The sequence below is a fragment of the Dasypus novemcinctus genome, chromosome 11, assembly GCF_030445035.2.
Source record: "Dasypus novemcinctus isolate mDasNov1 chromosome 11, mDasNov1.1.hap2, whole genome shotgun sequence".
NCBI lineage: Eukaryota > Metazoa > Chordata > Mammalia > Cingulata > Dasypodidae > Dasypus > Dasypus novemcinctus.
Genome location: NC_080683.1, coordinates 101,265,657 through 101,285,845, shown reverse-complemented (window position 1 = coordinate 101,285,845; position 20,189 = coordinate 101,265,657). Strand labels below are relative to the sequence as shown.

Genomic DNA, 20,189 nt, shown 5'->3' with positions numbered 1-20,189 from the left:
TGCTGCCAGTAAAATCATAGTTCTCAGAGAGAATGGATTAAGCTTAAGATAAGAAGAGAACATAAAATAAAAAATGAATAGACAGAAAAGCTAAGGAGTTATTTTTCCATGTTTTTTTACTCATCAATGTACCATTTACTTTTCCCCATTTTCCACAGTCAAGCCCAAACCAGCAAGTAAGAGATGAAAAGAATAAAATCTGTAAAGTATTGCTTAGCCTTTTCAATTTAACAATTCACTTGTTATTTTTTTAATTGTTACATTTAATGTCTCCTAAGGCTAAATTACCTTTGTAAGTGATAAGTGAATTTTATTGCTATGGATTTGATTTAGCATGCTTGACTTTCCCTACTAATTAATGGTTCACTATAATTATGTAGAAGTTATCTCTAGAAGTTGTATCACTACTATTAATAATAAATGAACAAGTGCATTGACACTATATGTAAAATACCATTAGCAAGTAGTTACGAAGTAGGTAATCTAAACAAACATAACAAATGTCAAAGAAATGATGATGTAAAAATGTCAGTGTTAAAACATTTGCATTATGAGCCACATTTTGTTTTTATTTGTTTAAGCTGCATTTATTACATAGGAGGAAGAAATCCATAAATTTACGAACATTTCGTCATTTGTTTCTCAAATCGTGGAATTTTCTCATCAGTATGGACTTTAAAGATCATCTGCTTAATTATACAGGAGATCTATAAGAGTAGAGTAGTAGAGGATTTACAAAGTTGAGTGTTCAGCAATGGAAGGTATAAACATTTGCCCATTATCATGCACCAGTAATTACTTCTAAAACTAAGTCAAAATTGTGATTTTTGGTCTTTGAATGATGTAAATTTCTGAAACAAAGCTTAGAGGAAGGCATGGGTGGCTCTAACAATATCTTCTCTGACTGATGTATAAAAATGGGATTGACAAGGTCCAAAGATGAATGTGGGGAAACCAGCTAGGACGCCATCTAACTGATTTAGGAGATACGGTGTGACTGTATGGAGTCAAGTTAGAACACACACACTGTAGGACCTGCTACATGTATTGCTGAACAGATACTTTGTATTCTAAGATATTCATGTTGGTATTGCTCAGTTTATATAGTTGTTACCTCAATTTCTTGTACTTTTGCAGTACCATTTTTACGACAGTGTGATCATTTGAATTCTTTATTTTCTTGTATTTTGCATGCTTGCTTAATATCTTCAAACAAATTAGGTTTAATGGAAGTTCTTTTTAGAATGTTGTCAATTCTATTTTGTAAATACTCAACTTACTACATGACAACATGGATTCTGCAGTACTCCATACTTCAGCTGTTGGAATATGATGTTGGGGGGAAATAATCAAGATTTTAAGGACTCTCCAAATGCAGGAGTGAAGGAAGGAAGGGTGGATATCAAGAATAGCTGGCGAGGGACCAGATGTGGCTCAAGGGATTGAGTGCCCACCTCCCACATGGGAAGTCCTGGTACCTCCTGCAAAAAACAAAAACAAGCAATAAGCAAAACAAATGAAAAAAAAAAACACCTCAGCACACCAATGTGGCTCAGTGTTTGAGCATGAGCTTCCCACATGCAAGGTCCTGGGTTCAATTCCCAGATCCGAGTATCTTAAAAAAAAAAAAACCTCTGGAGGAACAATTCTTGAGGTCATTAGAAAGAACAAACATTTTGCCTTCTCCAATAATCTGCAATAATTCTAAGTATTCTCTAACTCCACTCAAAATATCCCACTCTACACAGATTATTTTTAAATATCACTTTTAATAAGAGAGAGAAAGAATCTCTCTTAATAAAAATAAATAAATCCAGTAACTTTCAGAGGGCTAAGAAGATGTCAATTACTCACTCATTTTTCTTCCATTTGTTCTGTGTTCCTCCTAGACTTAACTGAGGTTCTTCCGTGATAGTTCTAGCTGAAGCTGGAGAGGGAGAGTGGTAGAGGAAAATGCAAATGCAAATATGTTGTACTTTCTAGAATAGGGCAGTCCTAGGTTAAATTTTCAATGGGAAACTAAATCCATCATTAAATTGCTTCAGAAAGGGAAACGGGGGAGTTAGTAAAATACCAAAGGCAAATGTCATCTACTTGAAAATATCCTCAAGGAATGACTTGAACTTCAGCAAAGGAAAAAAAGAAAAGTTGTCTCTTTCTTGTCTTTGTTGTACACTAGTGTCTTCTTGTACCACATGGCCTCAAGAAGCTAGTACCTTAGTACTATCTTTCAGATACTCTATAAGAGAAAGACCATGACAAGGTTTTCTAAGAGTGATCCTAGCCATGTAATATTATAATTTATATAATATATTATAAACATATTATAATGTTTCTATGACAATGTATTTTACGCATTCCATCTTATATGCAAATGATTTGGGGGGCATGCCTCCTGTGTAAGCTGAGGACTGCCTGCAAATATACAAATAAAAAATACTTGCTGCACAAGGAAACCACAAATTGTCAAGTAATTTTGAGTTACTTTCTAGAAAAAGCAGAACATCAAGATAAAGAACCCCCATCTCTACAAACAGGTACTTTAGCAATTTTTTTTTTTTTTTTAAAAGATTTATTTATTTATTTAATTTCCCCCCCTCCCCTGGTTGTCTTTTCTTGGTGTCTATTTGCTGCGTCTTGTTTCTTTGTCCGCTTCTGTTGTCGTCAGCGGCGCGGGAAGTGTGGGCGGCGCCATTCCTGGGCAGGCTGCTCTTTCTTTTCACGCTGGGCGGCTCTCCTTATGGGTGCACTCCTTGCACGTGGGGCTCCCCTACGCAGGGGACACCCCTGCGGGGCGCGGCACTCCTTGCGCGCATCAGCACTGCGCATGGCCAGCTCCACACGGGTCAAGGAGGCCCGGGGTTTGAACCGCGGACCTCCCATATGGTAGACGGACGCCCTAACCACTGGGCCAAAGTCCGTTTCCATTTAGCAATTTTGATCTACATTCTACCTTGCTTAACTATTTTTATGAAATTGAAAAATTAAAGCAAAGTTTGGAAGTGCTTTTCATTTTGTTTTTCTAGTAATGATTTGGTTTGTAATATAATCTCTTTATCTGACCTAAAGCTGTGGCACTGATTTCAATCAAAAATGTTACTAAATAAGATAACCATTATCTATGGATTGCTATACATGCTATTATAAAACAGTAATATTAACAGAGTAGTATGTGCTTTCATGATTCACAAGGCCCTTCCAAAATATTGAGTATTTCATTGTTGTCAACATTAATGTAATTTATCATACTGATGAAGCTGATTTGTGGTTGATAACAGTTTTAAAGTATCCTATTAAGTTACAGATAGTAAATTTCACTGCAAACTCATAGAGAATTTCAACTCTATTCCATCTCTTAAAATAAAAGTTACCCCATTCTCTAATAATTAGCTCAATTCTTTTAAAATTGTTTTCCAATTTTTAAAATATGTAATACTTATTGATCAAAGCTCAAGCCATTTAGGAAGTTATAACTGTGAAAACATCCTTCCCACCCTTGTTCCCTATTCAACCATTGCCATTTCCAAAATATCCAATAGCATCCAAAAGGTAATCACTCTTATTTCTTAATTATCAAACTAGCATGTATACATATGTAAATAAAAATATCTATCTTGCAGTTTTGTTTTTCCTCACATGCATCATGATACATTGTAAATAGCCCTGCCCCTTGATTTTTCTATTTCAGAATGCATCTTGAAGATTTTTTCATATCACCGTATAGTTTCCTCCTTAATAGTTTTCTACTGTGTAGTTGTGCACAGTTTACTTAACCACTCTCCAACTGGTATATATTTAAGTTGTTTAACAAGCTATTAAAAAGATGCACTGTAATAAATATATCTACTTGTTTAGACTGGGAAATTATCTAAGGGATAACATTCTGTTCAGTAGATTTTTTTCTGGCAAAAAGACATATTCAATGTAATTTTTATAGATATTACTAATCATCCTGTATAAAAACAGTATCAATTTGTATTCCCTAATTTTGGATGACTCAAATCTCTCACAGTCGTGGCCAGAATATTCTCTCCTTTTTATGAATAAATTTCTATTTAGGAATAAGACTGGATAATTAATATTTTAATTAATAATTTCAGAAGGGATGTATATTGGAAAAACAGAAAATGTATTTAGATTATATGGTTTTCTGTTTTCACCTAACACTCATTTATTTTTCCAGAGATTTATAAAGTCAACTCCTTCATTCATAATACTGTACTGGAAGAGTTAAAATTATTAATATTAATAATATTAATATGTATTTTGAAAGGACAGTGTCAGAATATGAATTCTGTGCCATTCAGAAACAATAGGAAGTTCAGATTATTGTGTGCATTCATACCGCAGCAATTCAAAGATGAGATTTTACAGAGATAAAGAAGAAATGAAGAAGAATTCATACTTTCTAGCTTTACTAATTGTGCATGGGGAACTTACTGGGAATATGACTTAAAAATCACTGAAAATTACATGCCTATTTTCCATTTTAATATAGATTTAACTTTCTTTCTATTTTAACTAGAGAATTCTACCACTGAATCACCCATGCACTGTTTCTTTCAACTAGAAAAACCAGAAATAGGAAATATGTAGGTCTAATATTTTACCTCTAGACAGAAAAGTATCACTTATTTTCTCTCCTTTTCTTTACTTTTAGACAAACTGAAGCAAACTACAAGTAAGTACACTGTTTTAGAATTTTTACAATATGCTATTTAATTCTGTTAACTTTATAATTTGTCAGAATTGTACACAAAGTAACAAAATATATGCTGTTTTTATTAATGCAATAGACATTGCGTTATTATCTACATAGGTGATTTTGATTGACAAAGAATATGCTTGCAGTTATTGCATTCATTAATCCTTGAGCATTTATTTATTGAACACCTATTAGATGTACTACACTGCACCAGGATATGTGAAGAAATGCCTCAAATAGTTTTCTGTCACCATACCTGTATAATGAACACATTTACCTTGATAACTAATATCTTCGGGGGAAAAAGTGGTTGCCTCTCTCTTTTCAGTTGCTTATTAGGATATACTGAGTAAAACATTTCGAAGATCTCTCTAATAGTCAGTGGGTGGTCTAGGAAAAATTCAGAGCACACATACGGGCCCTCAATTATCTAATTTTAACATGTAAATAGCTTTTTATTTTCTTATTTTTTCAAAGCCTGGAGGTAGATTGTTTTAGTAATTCAGAATCATTTCATTTTATTTGATGTTTCAAGCAAATAATAAAATAATAAAAATGTGACTGTGAGCAATGAAATTGTTTATATAATGCTGTTAAAACATGACCCAGAAATTACCCTGCAGTAAAAATATGTGCATTTCAAACAAGTTTATCTCGAAGTTATATCTAAAGTTTTAAAGTTTTAAAATGCCATGGACTAAGCTGGTCCCTTAAAAGTGTTATGACAGATTCCTTAAAAATGCATTTACAATTTTTTTCTGACTAGATTCAATGCCAAGTGTTAAAAACACAGAATGTTTACTGTGATTTGGAGGAAATCTTCAGTATATTTATTTTGTAGTATTGCTACCAAAATGAGGAGTATTACAGAAATTAAGGTTTGAGATTCAAAACTAGAATGTTAATACAAAATATCAACATAATATCATTTGCAAATGTTGTTTTGTTCTTGGAGTGGTATTTATTTTTACCATCTTCATTATCATTAGATATTTTAATCAATTTAACTTGAATTTTGAAAATAGCTTCCAGTTATTAATATATAAACCTAATTATCAAATGTATCAGGTTTATAGAAAGCATTGATATTTTGAGTAATATATTTCTTATTTTCCAGAAAAGTATTATTTTTTTAAATGTTATCATTTGACTTGATCTGTAAAGAAAAATAATAATTTTTAAGAACTTGCAATTTGAGTTCCCTTGAAATTCCATATGAATTGGAAGATCAGATTTCCCATTTCTGTAAGACAAGGTTCTAGAATTTTGAATAGTCAAAACAATCTTGAAAAAGAATAATCAAGCTGGAAGATTCATACCTCTGATTTCAAAATTTACTACAAAGCTGAAATAACGAAAACAGGCAGATAATGACATAAAATAGGTATATATGCCAATGGAAGAGAATTGAGAAACTCAGACATAAAACTTTAAATCTATAGCCAATTGATTTTCAACAAGGTTAAGTCCATCCAATGGGAAAGAATAGCATCTTCAGGGAAGCAGATGTGGCTCAAGAAGTTGGGCACCTGCTTACCACACAGGAGGTTCTGAGTACAGATCCTGGTGCCTCCTAAAGAAGATAAGCAAGACAGAGAGCTGATGTGACAGGCTGGCATAATGAGGATGTAATGAGCTCACACAACAAGCTGACATAATGATGCAATGAGGAGACTCAATGACGAAGCACAGGAGACACAACAAGCAGGGATAGGAGGTAACTTAAATGATTGTGCACCTCTATCCCACATAGGAGGTCCCAGTTTGGTTCCTGGTGCTTTCTAAGAATAAAAGAAGATGAGCAGACACAGAGAGCACACAACAAATAGACACAGAGATCAGACAGTGAGCACAAACAATGTGGGGGGAGAAATACAGAAAATAAATCTATTTTTAAAAAAGAATAGCATCTTCAGTAAATGGTGCAGGAACCATTTGCAAAAGAAATCTGTTTGCAAAAGAATGACGTGGGTCTCTCGTAATATGCACAAAGTTCAAAGTGGATCAACAACCTAAATATAAGAACTAATCTATAAAACTCTTACAAGAAAGCTTGGGGAAATATCTTCAGGAACATGTCATAGGCAGCGGAATTTTAGATTTTAACACAAAAGGCCCAAGCAAGAAAAAAAAATTGTTAAAAGGGGACTTCATCAAAATTAAAAACTTTTGTGTATGAAAGGGCATTATCATGAAAGTGAAAAGACTCCTACAGAATAGTATAAAATATTTGGAAACCATGTATCTAATAAGGGTTTATATCCAACATATATAAAGAACTCCTATAACTCAACAACAAAAAGAACCACAACCCTATTAAAAAATGGGTCAAGGATTTGAATAGACATTTCTCCAAAGAAGATGCTTAAAAGGCCAATAAGTTTTTTTTATTTAGTATATAAAAACATGCTAAATAATTAGTCACTAGCATGGCTATTATTTAAAAACATGGAAAATAACAAATGTTATTTGAAAAAGGAGTGCACAAACATTGTTAGTTGGAATGCAAAATGGTGTAGCCACTGTGAAAAATATTTCGGTGATTCCTCAAAAAGTTAAACATGGAATTACCGCATGGCCTAGCAATTTTACTTCTAGGTATAGACAGAAAACAATTGAAAGCAGGGACTCAAATATTGTACACCAATGTTTACTGCAGCATTTCAAAATAGGCAAAAGGTAGAAATAACCCAAGTGTTTATCAATACATGAATGGATAAGCAAAATGTGGTATTTCCACATAACTGAATATTATTCAACTGTAAAAAGTGAAGTGCTGGTATATGCTACAATATGGATGAAGCTTGAAGACATCTTTTTGAGTGAACAAAGCCAGATATAAAAGGACAAATATTGTATGATTTCTCTTATATGGAATTCTGAGAATAAGCAAATTTATAGAGACAGAAAGTAGAATAGTCTTTAGCAAGGGTGGGGGAAGGGAGTAATGGCACGTTTTTGCTAAATGAGTATGAGTTTTGGTTTGGGATTATATAAATAGTCTTGAAATATTGGTGAAATTACATAATATTTTCAATATACTTAGCTCAAAAAACTGTCCACCTAAAATTATTAAAATGATTTTCTGTTAAGTATATTTTACCACAATTAAAAATTAATTACTCTTTTAATACTTGCCAGGTTTTATTTTAAAACAGTATTCTGTGAATTTACTGAAGGAACGAAAAGAAAGTCTGGTTCTGCATTAGCACAAACTGAGAACACTTACTGTCTTGTCTCCCTTACCAGACTATACCAGTCATAAGTTAAGTTTGATTCCATGGTATTTTTTAACCTCCTCATCACCACTCCACCAAAGAGCACCTAATACAGCATCTTTTAAATGTAATTCCTTTAATAAATATTCAATGAATGAATGCATGCACAAATCCATGAAGATCAAATTAAAAGTCCATGTAGGGAGTGGATATGGCTCAAGCAACTGAGCACCTGCTTCCCACATTGGAGGTGCTGGTTTGGTTCCCAAGCCTTCTCAAAAAAACCCCACAAAACAATAAGCAAAACAAACATGAAAAACAACTCAGGGGAGTCAATGTGGCTCAGTGGTTCAACACCAGCTTCCCACATAAGAGGTCCCAGGTTTAATCCTTGCCCGCTGTACCTCAAAAAAAATTTTTTTAAAAACTCAAGTAATGGAGATTTATGAGTGAACTTGTAATTAAAAAGACCAACCAAAAGATTTAGGATAGACTACTACCACCATACTTGAACAGACGGTCTAAATTAGTGTGTAGAATGGTTCTATTTACAAAGACCTATTTACAGCTTTTAGAACTAATAGTTATTAGTATATTTCATTACCACTTTTAATAAATGCATCGATAGCCTTTGCTTAGAAATTTAAGAAATATCTAGCAACGAGGCTCAATTGTCTGTTGAAATGCAAGCCCCCTATATCCTTTTTTTTAAATTCTTCTTCCCTTTTTTAATTCTTATATTCCTTTTCTAAAGAAGGACCATCAGAAATCACAGAATCAAGTAAGTATTTGCTTTCTAAGAGGAGATAGCACAGCAATGTAGAAAAAGTATGGATAATTGAACCATTCCAGTGCCCATTCAGAATCATAGTTTTTTCATCTCCATAACTGACACAGTGACTTTGACAAAAGGGTTGATATAAGGATTAAATAAAATAACATATGTAACTTTCTTATCACATTTGATTGTTGCTCATTAACTATTATTTTCCTTTCCTTTCTTTTCTGAAAATATACAGAAAATCAATTATCTCAACCAAAATCCTGTTTTGAAATTCACGTGTCCCACATTTTGTTTGGAGATACTATGTGACTTGTTCATTGTTTTCATTCATTAATACTTCTGAGTTTCTATAAGTGCCAGTTAAATCTTAGTTGGCTAACAATAACATTTGAAAATTGAAATGTTTTTTCTCTGTTGTTTTCATAACTATGCATAAACCAATGGCTTAGCCTAGCCTCATTTCAAAGCATACAAAAAGGGTGGGGTGTGCTCTGCCACACAGATGACTGAATATGAGCAGAGTGATTAAACATAACAAAACATATGTTATCACACATGGGGTGGTATTTCTTGCCCCACATCCTGAAATGGTAGTGCCCTGACCTTCCTCCAAGAACGGACTTAAGTCTCATCTCTAGTGGTTTACACCAAGTCTTGAGTGAGAAAACCATGTTTTTGAAAATAACGATTTCTTGTTGCTTATTCCTCCTAGGGGAGAAAAAAATTGAAAAGCCTGAAAAGGAAATTAAAGGTAAAGATGACATTTTCAGACACATACATTAAATTAGTGATTAAAAAAACACAGGAATAAAAGACTTAATTATATGAACTATATGATATGAAAGCAAATGGGCACTGATTTTATAGCACAAATAGACATCACAGGTCAGTGCAGTGTTATCCATGCTAGAGGTGTAGGTATCACATTATTATTAGATATCTAAAGAGATTAGCTGTCTAAATTCTAAAGTAACTCTTCCTGGGAGTGCTAAATGACTACTGAATTGTGAATATTGACTATTCAAACTTTTGTTCACAATCTTTGGAATTACTTATTAATAGATATGATATGTTACTCTAAATTACTAATGTTTCTCTACAGGCAAAGCAGAAATAAAGCATCTTAAAGAAGGAAAAGGTAATTTTTAAAAAGAGTTAAAAACATAATACAAAGCCTGGAAGTGAGTATTGAGTCAAAATTTGTTTATATCATGTAAAAATAGAAATTTTATTTATAAGTGTGATGAATGCTCATATGATTAAAAGAAGAAATGGAGTAAATAATCAATGGCAAGCCATGCCAAGCAAACACGAATCCTTGTGTTGCTGTTACCAGTGAGCAACAAGTTAGATGCTATATCACAGTGCTTCATACTCTCTTAATATTGGGTTAACCAGTAAACTACAGAATATAATATATTAATCAATTGATTTTCAATCGAATGATCTGTAAAATTTTCAAAAATGCTTTGTCATCAAAAGAGCATTCTATTGAATCAGGAGGATTTCATTCCTAGATATGCCAGAATGATTGTCAATAACAAAAATAAGAACATTTTTGGGGGGAGAAATTATTCCTAAATTCAGTTAATCACAATGACCTATTGTCTATCTATTCTAGTCAATTTAAACATTAATACTTTTTACTCACTTCACTCATATCTCTATTCAATGTTCTCAATCACAAATATTTATTTTTTGTTTGGTGTCAATCATATAGAAGAAAAATATTTTGAAAACCACCCCAAGAAAATATTTATAACAGTTAAATCATTTCTGTGTTCTTATAGCTTAGAGTTCGTGTAAAAATTTTTGTGAATAGTTACTTCAATAATTCATATTTTAACACACATTTCCTTTTAAATAGTCTCAACAGGAAAAGAAAGCCTTCAGTCATACAATGTGACAAAAGGTACTCTTTAACTTTCTAAATATTCAAATAATACATTGGTATGAAGATACTTGAATTGTGCTTGCCACTTACTATTGACACTAAAATATATTTTAAAGTAATAATATCTAACAAGTATACAATTCTGCTTATAGCAGAGAAAACGGAAACCAGATAGAAAATTTAGCTGGAAATTTACATTTCAGGGGGAAACTAGGAAATGTCAAAAATCAGAGCAATTAAAAATCTAAACAGTCAATTAAAATATTTCAATACTTAAGAGAGTAAAAGTTTCACTATCACAAATAACTTTTAAGGCTTTAGAAATGTCAAAATGATATTGAAATAAAAACAGATAAAACAAATCTATTTTGCCGCCAATGACTACATAAAATATAGTTACTATCATGAATATAATTGTTTTTTATAAATTGTCACTTTGAATTAATTCAACCTGGACATAAAGTGAGTGGTGAAGGGCAAAAACTATCATGTACATGGCAGGTGAAAGTCCTTTTCTTAAAAAGAAAATAATCCATTTGGTGATATCAATTACCATAAATCGACTGAGAAATTACTGAATGAGCTGAAAGACAACAAAAGCATTTATTTGAGGTCTTCGATTTGCTGTTTGGGGAGCTCAGCTGCAGATAGGACCCAAAATATGTCCAGTCATTAGGCCTCCAAGCAATGGTTTGTAAAGAAACAGATTACATAAATTGTGCATTATGAATTATGACTGGCGGATATTTGGGACTTTTCAAATGGCCTTCGAGTGAGTTTACTGATTTCTCTGCTTGTAGTTGCTTTATGGTATCCTAATGTCCTCAGTAATATTTTTGGTTTTGGTTTTGCATGCCGGGGCAGTTCGTGATATCTGGCTGAGCTGTGCATAAAGGCAACTTCCTGAATGACCTCCCAATTCCCTTTTAAATCTCTTAGCCATAGTAATTCCATTTTGTTTCATCTCTTTTCTCACATAAAATGATAAATAAAATTTATAACTGAATTATGTAGTCTGTGTGACATAATTTTATGCAAATTGATTATTTAAAATGTACCTGAAATTCTAATATCCTAAATAAGCATGCCATAACTATTTTAATTCATGGCAAATATGTAGCTCTCCAGTGGAAAAAATATGCCTGCTTTTCACTGGCTTTCTCTTACAGCTTACTATAATATTTATGCTTAAAAGGGTAGGACATATCTAGGCATTTAATTTAGACATACAATTGTCAGGAATTTATACATGTAATTATCAGTAATATTAAGAGATAAATTTTAGAATAAGGGAGCAAACTAAAGTTTTGGAATGATATAGGGACACAATTTTTATGCTGAAACTTTGTTCAAATTATTAATTAATATCTTTGGAAATAATCTGAAGTAGAATAAAAAGAGACCAATTACTCAGAAAAGCATGACTATATTCTTTCCTATTATTAGTTCATTTAATCCTTAGTACAACCCAAATATCATACGGTTTGAGGTAAGTGCAATGAAGGGAAGTCTATATGTCATTGTGTTTTTATTGGTAGAGAAGTGATCAACTCCAGGTTGGTCTGACTCCAAAGACTTCGGCCATTAATGCCTTTTGGACACATTTCACAATCTTAATGCACTGTTGTAAATATAAAGGAGTCCAAGCAGACAAAAGATAAATGGACCCCACCCTTCCCTCCAGGGAGTGGGCTTTAGCTGGAGGACTCAGTAGCCAGGTTGTATAAGGGATTCAGATATTAGATGGATACTCCCTTCTTACCTTGTTCTAAGTCCATTATTTCTAAGGTCTTTACATTATGAGCACACAGTAGAGAAAACTAATAACACGTGAAAAAACAAGACCAACCTAGAGCTAGTAGAGTTAAGCACATACTTATTAATCCCTTCTTCCAAGAGAGAGATATTATTTTATCTCAATCATGCTTGTTTTATTCCTTTCTAAGTTTCTTACCAATGCTATAATTACTAAAGAAAAACTAATCACTCATTAGCCTTAGTAAAATATTTTTAAGAATCATTGTTATCTGTGTGTCAACTTTATGGCAAGATATGACACTGTAGTATCTCTACAGAACAAAATTATCTCACCTCAAATGCAACAGAAACAACAGCAATCCTTTATATTAGTGCTCACTTCATTTTTTAAAAATTTCAATTCTTAGGCTCATAATAGAAACCCTAAAAACATCATAGCAAAACCATGTAATGTGGATTTCTTTAAAATTTTATTTTCAAGTCTGGCCTTTAAATAAGGTTAATGTCAGTATAACTGAGATGTTACTAACTCCACTTTTTCAAGAATATCTGCCTGATTATCTCAGGTGATCACTGCAGCATATACCTTTTGTCCTTTAATGGAAAAACATATTGCTTTAATGAAGAAGAATCCCTCCTGCGAAACTAATAAATAAACAATTGGGAAAAATGAAACCGATTTTGCGTGTTGCTTTTTAAGATTTATATTTTACAGACTGATAATTGTGTTTATTCATCTTTGAAGGGAAAATAATTCTCAGTGATATATTTTATGGAATTTGGAAAGTTTGAAGCAAATATGTAATAATTTCATATAAAGCAATTTTATTAAAATTTAATTATATTTGAGCCAAAATTTGCAAAGATCCTAAAAAGCTGATTTTAATAAGAGTGTTTAAAAAGCATACATACATTGTGACACTTACGAAGATTATAGCTTTTTTGATAGCTCACATACTTTCTTACATAAAAGAGACTGATTTAACTACAACATTCTATGACCCATGTTTACGGGCAATAGGGAACTTTATTTCTTCATTAACTTAAACAATAAGGAAGTCAAAGATATTAGATCTTTTTATTATAATCCATTGCTATATTTTCTTTACATTTTATCTCAGTAAAATAAAACTTACTTTTTCCCTTTTTGCAGAAAAACCTTCAAGAGTATCAAGTAAGTACTCTTCGCAACACAGCATTGGTAATAAGTTCTTTTGGCACTCAATATGAATTCGAAGCTCCAATTCATAAAATATATATTTTAATGTATTCTACACCACAGCCTCTGACATGAATTCGAAGCTCCAATTCATAAAATATATATTTTAATGTGTTCTACATCACAGCCTCTGACAGGAATGTGTTAGTTTTTGTTCTTGCTTATGTTGAAATTTAAAAATAACACTGTACTATTTGAAATAACTTTTAACAATACTACCTTATCATGGTTTCCAGACCAAAGATAAAATTGATTTGTATTCAAATGCATACATCTTATCAATGATTGAAGGAAATGAAACACAACAATCCTGCCTCTTCCTTAAATCCACCTTCACTAAAAAATTTCCATATAGTCAAACAATGATGCTTTATTCACTGCTGTTTCTAAGGCCCTTTAATGTACATAGAAGCATATATTTAAGGAGAATGTTGTATTTAGTAATGCATCTTATATGTATAGCATATGCAGACATGGATCCCAGAAAATACTCTAAAATGATGTCAACATAGAAACACGGGAAAGTAAGTATATAAGATACAAATGCAAATTTTCTTCAAAGTTCCTAAATTCAGGGAAATAGCAATTTTCTTATCTACAGTTCCTGGTTAAAGATAAAATTCATTCTAAATCAGTACTGTTCAATAGAAATATATGTGATATATATATATATATAAATTTTCTAGTAATCGTATTAGTGAGGTGAAGACAGTTTTAATAATGTTTTATTTATTCAAATATAAACAAATATTATTTCAATACATAATCAAAATAGAAATTTGATAGGTTTTTATTTTTCATACTCAACCTTTGGTGTCCAGTGTCTATTTCACACTTACATCGCATTTCAATTCCCCAGAGCTCCATGTTTTTAGTGGCTATTGGATTGAACAGAGAAGTTCTAAATATGATTGAGTGCTGTGGAGCAATTTGCTACCACAGTGCGTTGTAAGAATACAAGTTCAGGGCACAACAGAAACTTTCAGCAAATGATCCTTGTACTACATGCCCAGGAAAAAAAGAGTCCAAAAAGGGCAAGTAATGTCCTTGTCCCTTATGCAGCACAAAAGAGTACAAAAAAAACCCCACCAGAACCTGTCTCCTGGGGAGTCCCAAACTGCTCTGGGTTGGGATCCGTAGCGAAGGTAGGGATGGTGGATTCCTCTACATTCATCGTTCTGTTATGTAAAAGAATTTAGGAAGATGCCGGTTTAGTTAGGTTTATTGAAAAATGGGAGAAGAGAACAGGATTACGCACCTAGATCTGCAGGTGCAAGCTCCTCTAGGCAGAGAGCGTTTTGGGCTAGTGTGGTGATCTTTATTAAGCTACTATTTACTCTTCCCTTTCCTAATGTTGGGGTAGGGGCCCCAGCGATTAGCTGTTCTGAAACTTCTTCTCAGCATGTATATGTGTATTTTTGTGTGCGAGGCATTTCTTTTACAGAAAGGAGGTTCATGAAATAGTTTCTGTTTGAGGACATTGCTCTCTTCCATCGACATTCACGAGCTTCTGTGAACTGACTGTATCTTGTCTTCTCGGAGGTGATTAAGCATCTAACTCTAATAGGCCATTGTTCCCCTTCAGTGCTGGGTGTGAAGAAACTGTCCTTCATTATCTGATTTGGGGGAGGAGGGAATATGGGTGCTAATTCCTGGAAAAGGAGCATTATGAGAGACAGGAACTGTATCTCTGAATTCACAGTGGTTCAGTCCAACTGAGATGTGTGAAACCACCCCACTAACTTGGATACTCATATATAGGGCTTTATTGTAGGGATAGAACAGACAACAAGAATCAACAACATACTAATATCTCTCTGTTGTATCAGTGAAAGTAAATGTTGTAAAATCAGATTATGGTTTATTCCATGCTTGTTTTGTGGATTTATATTTTTAAGTATATAGATTTCTCATAGAAATATTCATTCATTTTCATTGTGTCTTTTTTTTGGTAGATATGGTAACTATGTAACAAATAATTTACTTCTCATGGATATTGGGGGAATAAGTTGTATTACATTCAAGGTCTATTATCTCAAAAATGAAAAGCAAAGTAAATATATTCTTGATTATAAATAATGAAACTATCTCCTCCTGATATTAATGTTGTACGTATTTTGAAATATTTTCTCTGGAAGAAAAAGCAAACTGCATCCTAAAACATTACTCCCTAGGAACTTGCTCAAAGGCAAATCATGAAATAAAACAAAGGAATGAGGAAAACCATTGGCAAACAGCAAATAGTGCCAAGGGAAGGCTAGTACTTAGAAGCATCACAAGGGTCTTCATACAGCTGAAAGGTTCTTAAGAGACATTTGTAGCAATGGATGTTGGGATATCAAGAAACAGATTATATTGGTGCCCACGGCTCTTTTGTGCTTATTGCCTGGCAGTCAGCATTTAAGTAAAAGGAGGTTAGTTTGTTCCTCAAAATGAGTATATCAAATGGAGTAAAGTAAGAACATTTTTTGAGATTATTCTATGTAGAAATTTTGTTTGAGATAATTCTAGGTAGAAATTTACCTTTGGCATCTTTTCCTGTAATATTTTTCTCTAATGGCATAGAGTGAACATTTTGCCATTTAGCACCTCACCAAAATTATCTGAATTCACAGGTTTGGGACCATTACAAAGTCTCTAAGATGTAATTTTTGTATTAGAGATAATGAATTTGACACTTTAAAGCATATTCTGATAAAAATTAACCTTTTCTAGATATTAGATCATTTTTAGTTATATTTCAAACCAAGGGCAGCAATATTCACATATTTTAGACAACTTCCTTTATAGTTTATTTTTGTGAAATTGAGTTTTCTAACTTTTCAAAACGTTATGCATTTTTCATTCTACATCTTTTTCCTTCCTGTATAAATATTGTAGCAGTTTGATACGGTTTTATCTATTCCAAAAATAGATATTGGATTATGTTTGTAATCTGGTCTGTACCTAGGAATGATTAAGTTATGATTAGGGCTTTGATTGGGTCATGTCATTAAGGTATTGAGTCTCCACCCCTTGGTGGGTGGGGACTCACAGATAAAACACATGGCAAAGGACAGAGTTGAGGGGTTTTGATGTTGGAGTTTTGATATTGATGCTGAAGCCTTAAGCTGGAGCCCTGGGAAGTAAGCTTACACAGGAAACAGAAGCAAGCCCCAGGAAGAGAGGAATCCTAAGCCCAGGAAGAAACAAGCCCTGGGAAGAAAGGAACCCTGAACCCAGAGAGAAGCATGACCCTGGAAGAGAGGAACCCAGGAAGCCTGAACCCTCGCAGACATCGGTAGCTATCTTGCTCCAACACATGAAAATAGACTTGGTGAGGGAAGTAACTTATGCTTATGGTCTGGTATCTGTAAGCGCCTACCCCAGATAAATACCCTGTGTAAAAACCAACCAATTTCTAGTATTTTGCATCAGCACCCTTTTGGCTAACTAATAGAAAATTTGGTTCCAAAGAGTGGGGAAGTACTTCTGCAATTACCAAAGTGCTGGAATGGTTTTATAAATGGGTAAGGGGTATTTTTTGGAGGAACTGTGAGGTGCTTGGAAGAAAATATCTACAGTGCTTGTGGAGATGTTGATAGCAATATGGATGCTAAAGAGACTTTTTATGAAGCCTTAGAAGTAAGTTGATGAAATTATTATTGGAAACTGGAGGAAAGGCAATCCATGTTTTAAAGTTGCAGAAAACTTAGCAAGATTAACTCCTGGTGTTGTTTGGATTGCAGAATTTGAGAATGGCAAGCCTGGCATTTAGCTGAAGAAATTTCCAAAGTAAACCCAGAGAATGTGGCTTGGCTTCTGCTTGCAGTTTATAGCAAAATGCTAGATGAGAAAGATATACTGAGTACTGAACTGTTGGGCACAAAGAAAACAGAAACTGATTCTGGAAATTCCAAGCTTCTGGAAATCAAGGTCCCAGATGAAAGTGCCCCATTGGAAGACTTAACTAAACTCGGAACTTGAAAATCAGGATTGAAAATGCAGTTATGTCTGAAAGACTTGTGGAAAGTCTTACTGTCTGATGGCTTGGAACCCTGCTTCTTGCATGCTAAACAAAAAAGTTTTTTGAGAGAACTGTATGAACAAAACCACTGTCAGCTTGGACTAAAAGGGACATGGAAAGGAGAGATTGAGGAGAAACAGCTTTAGGAGGAAAACCATGGAAGCTGAGATCTGGAATTTGGACATCACCTTGAGCCGAAAGAGGAACCCCACACATGTGTAGAGAGAGGATGAGTTTGCCCTAGCAATTGGAGAGGGTGGACGTTCCCACCTGATATTCTGATGAGAGTTTGCTGCCCCAGGGTACAGAGAGGGTGGAGCACATTCACCAAGGATTATGGCAGTTAAGGTTAGTACCCCACAGGTCTGAGAGGGGTGGATCTGTCCCCCATGGATTAGGGAAGGCCAGGTGGTCAACTCGTTGCTCTGACAGGGTTGAGCCTGCATGCCAAAGGTTAGGGACGGCGGGTGGTCAACTCATTGCTCTGAGTGGGTTGAGACTGTCAAAGGTTAGGGGGAATGTTGTCTTCACATCACTATAATAGGGAGGTTAAGACTAATCCAAAGACTGGATAAAGTGTGGCAATCACTCCAATACTCTTAGAGGGTGAGGTCTGGAGCATGGTTGACACCCAGATACTTGAGGTTGGAACCAGGAAAATGGCCATTGGACAAGGCTGTGGAAAGGGTGGTTTCCCATAAGACACCAAGGAGAAGAAATGATCATCTTAAGAATCACTCACAGACTGATATCGAATGGCAGATGCCCTGCAGGTTTACTGAACTGTAGAGAACCCAAAACGCATGTTTCCCTCCCAGTTTCTCCTTCTTGTAATGAAAACTTTTATCCTTTGTCTGTCCATTTATGTAATGGAAACTGATAAATTGTTTTGTAATTTTCAAAGGTCTATAGCAGACAGGACTTTGCCCCAAGAACAAATTGTATTTCTTTAAATTGATTGTGATATTTAGTACTTGCATTGTTACTGATTTAAAGTTTTTTCAAATATTGTACTGTCTTTTTGGAATTCAGAGTGTTGAGTGTAGCAGTTTGATATGATTATGAATTCCAAAAATAGATATTGCATTGTGTTTGTAACTGGTCTGTACCTGAGCATGATTATATTATGATTAGGGGAGGCAGACTTGGCCCAGTGGATAGGGTGTCCGTCTACCACATGAGAGGTTCGTGGTTCAAACCCCAGGCCTCCTTGACTCATGTGGAGCTGGCCCATGTGTAGTGCTGATACACACAAGGAGTACTGTGCCACGTAGGGGTGTCCCCTGAGTAGGGGAGACCCATGCGCAAGGAGTGTGCCTGGTAAGGAGAGCCGCCCAGCGCAAAAGAAAGTGCAGCCTGCCCAAGAATGGTGCCATACACACAGAGAACTGACACAAGATGACACAACAAAAAGAAACACAGTTTCCTGATGCCGCTGATAAAGATAGAAGCAGTCACAGAAGAACACGCAGCAAATGGACACAGAGAGCAGACAACGGGGGGTGGGGAGGGGAGAAAATTTTTTTTTAAAGTTATGATTAAGGCTTTGATTGGGCCACATCATTAGGGCATTGGGTCCCCACCCCTTGGTGGGTGGGGACTCACAGATAAACCACATGGCAAAGGACAGAGTTGAGGATTTTGATGTTGGAGTTTTGATATTGGACTTTGATGCTGAAGCCTTAAGCTGGAGCCCTGGGAAGTAAGCTCACACAGGAAACAGAAGCAAGCCTCAGAAAGTTAGGAATCCTGAGCCCAAGAAGAAGCAAGCCCTAGGAAGAGAGGAACCCTGAACCCTAGAGAAGCAAGACCCTGGAAGAGAGGAACCCAGGAAGCCTAAACCCTCACAGATATTGGCAGCCATCTTGCTCCAATATGGGAAAATAGACTTTGGTGAGGGAAGTAACTTATGCTTATGGTCTGGTATCTGTAAGCTCCTACCCCAAATAAATACTGTTTATAAAAACCAACCAATTTCTGGTATTTTGCATCAGCACTCCTTTGCCTGACTAATACAATATGATAAATTAATAAGTAATTTGCTTCAGTATTAAAGTATGATGGGTATCTCAGAAACCAGAATTAAGCTACCTTGGAAATTTACCTGAAAATTTACACAAGCATAAGGTAAAATTAAATAAAGATTTCTTTTATGTTTCTATTGCCTTTAATTCCTTTTTTTATACAAATTAATGATCTCTCTTAAGGTGATCAAATCCAATGTAAGAGTCAATGAAGACTTAATTCACCTCTAATGAATTATTTATGTATTATACCAGACCTAGTAAGTTTATGTTAAAAGCAATATGCAATTAATTAATCAGGGCATATCAACACTTTCGCTTTTAAAATAAATAAATTTTTGTCACTATCCAACATATGCCAGTCACATTTTTGGGCACTTTGCAAGAATATATAACAGTTGGATAAGATGCTGTTATAGAACAAGTCTTGAAACACTATTTGCTTAACTTATTTTTTTAACTAATCAATTTTATTGATACATATTAATAAAGCATACAATCCATCCAAAGTGTATAATCAGTGGTATTTGGTATAATCACATAATTGTGCATTCATCACTTCAGTCACTATTACAGCATAT

At 34.3% G+C, this 20,189-nt stretch overlaps 1 protein-coding gene across 22 annotated transcripts in view; it reads left to right on the top strand.

The window, feature by feature from the left end:
• The window catches only part of TRDN (triadin), a 462,763-nt gene that overhangs the window by 407,622 nt on the left and 34,952 nt on the right, over window positions 1-20,189 (top strand). For 15 of the 22 annotated variants that reach the window (XM_058307371.2, XM_058307382.2, XM_058307378.2 and 12 more), the window contains 8 exons: window positions 159-176; window positions 2,493-2,537; window positions 4,661-4,681; window positions 8,678-8,704; window positions 9,420-9,458; window positions 9,810-9,845; window positions 10,575-10,619; window positions 13,513-13,533. In XM_058307371.2, the coding sequence (XP_058163354.1) occupies window positions 159-176; window positions 2,493-2,537; window positions 4,661-4,681; window positions 8,678-8,704; window positions 9,420-9,458; window positions 9,810-9,845; window positions 10,575-10,619; window positions 13,513-13,533 (252 nt within the window). The remainder of the gene's footprint in view (window positions 1-158; window positions 177-2,492; window positions 2,538-4,660; window positions 4,682-8,677; window positions 8,705-9,419; window positions 9,459-9,809; window positions 9,846-10,574; window positions 10,620-13,512; window positions 13,534-20,189) is intronic. The other 7 variants (XM_058307377.2, XM_058307373.2, XM_058307362.2 and 4 more) reach the window with 3 other exon arrangements.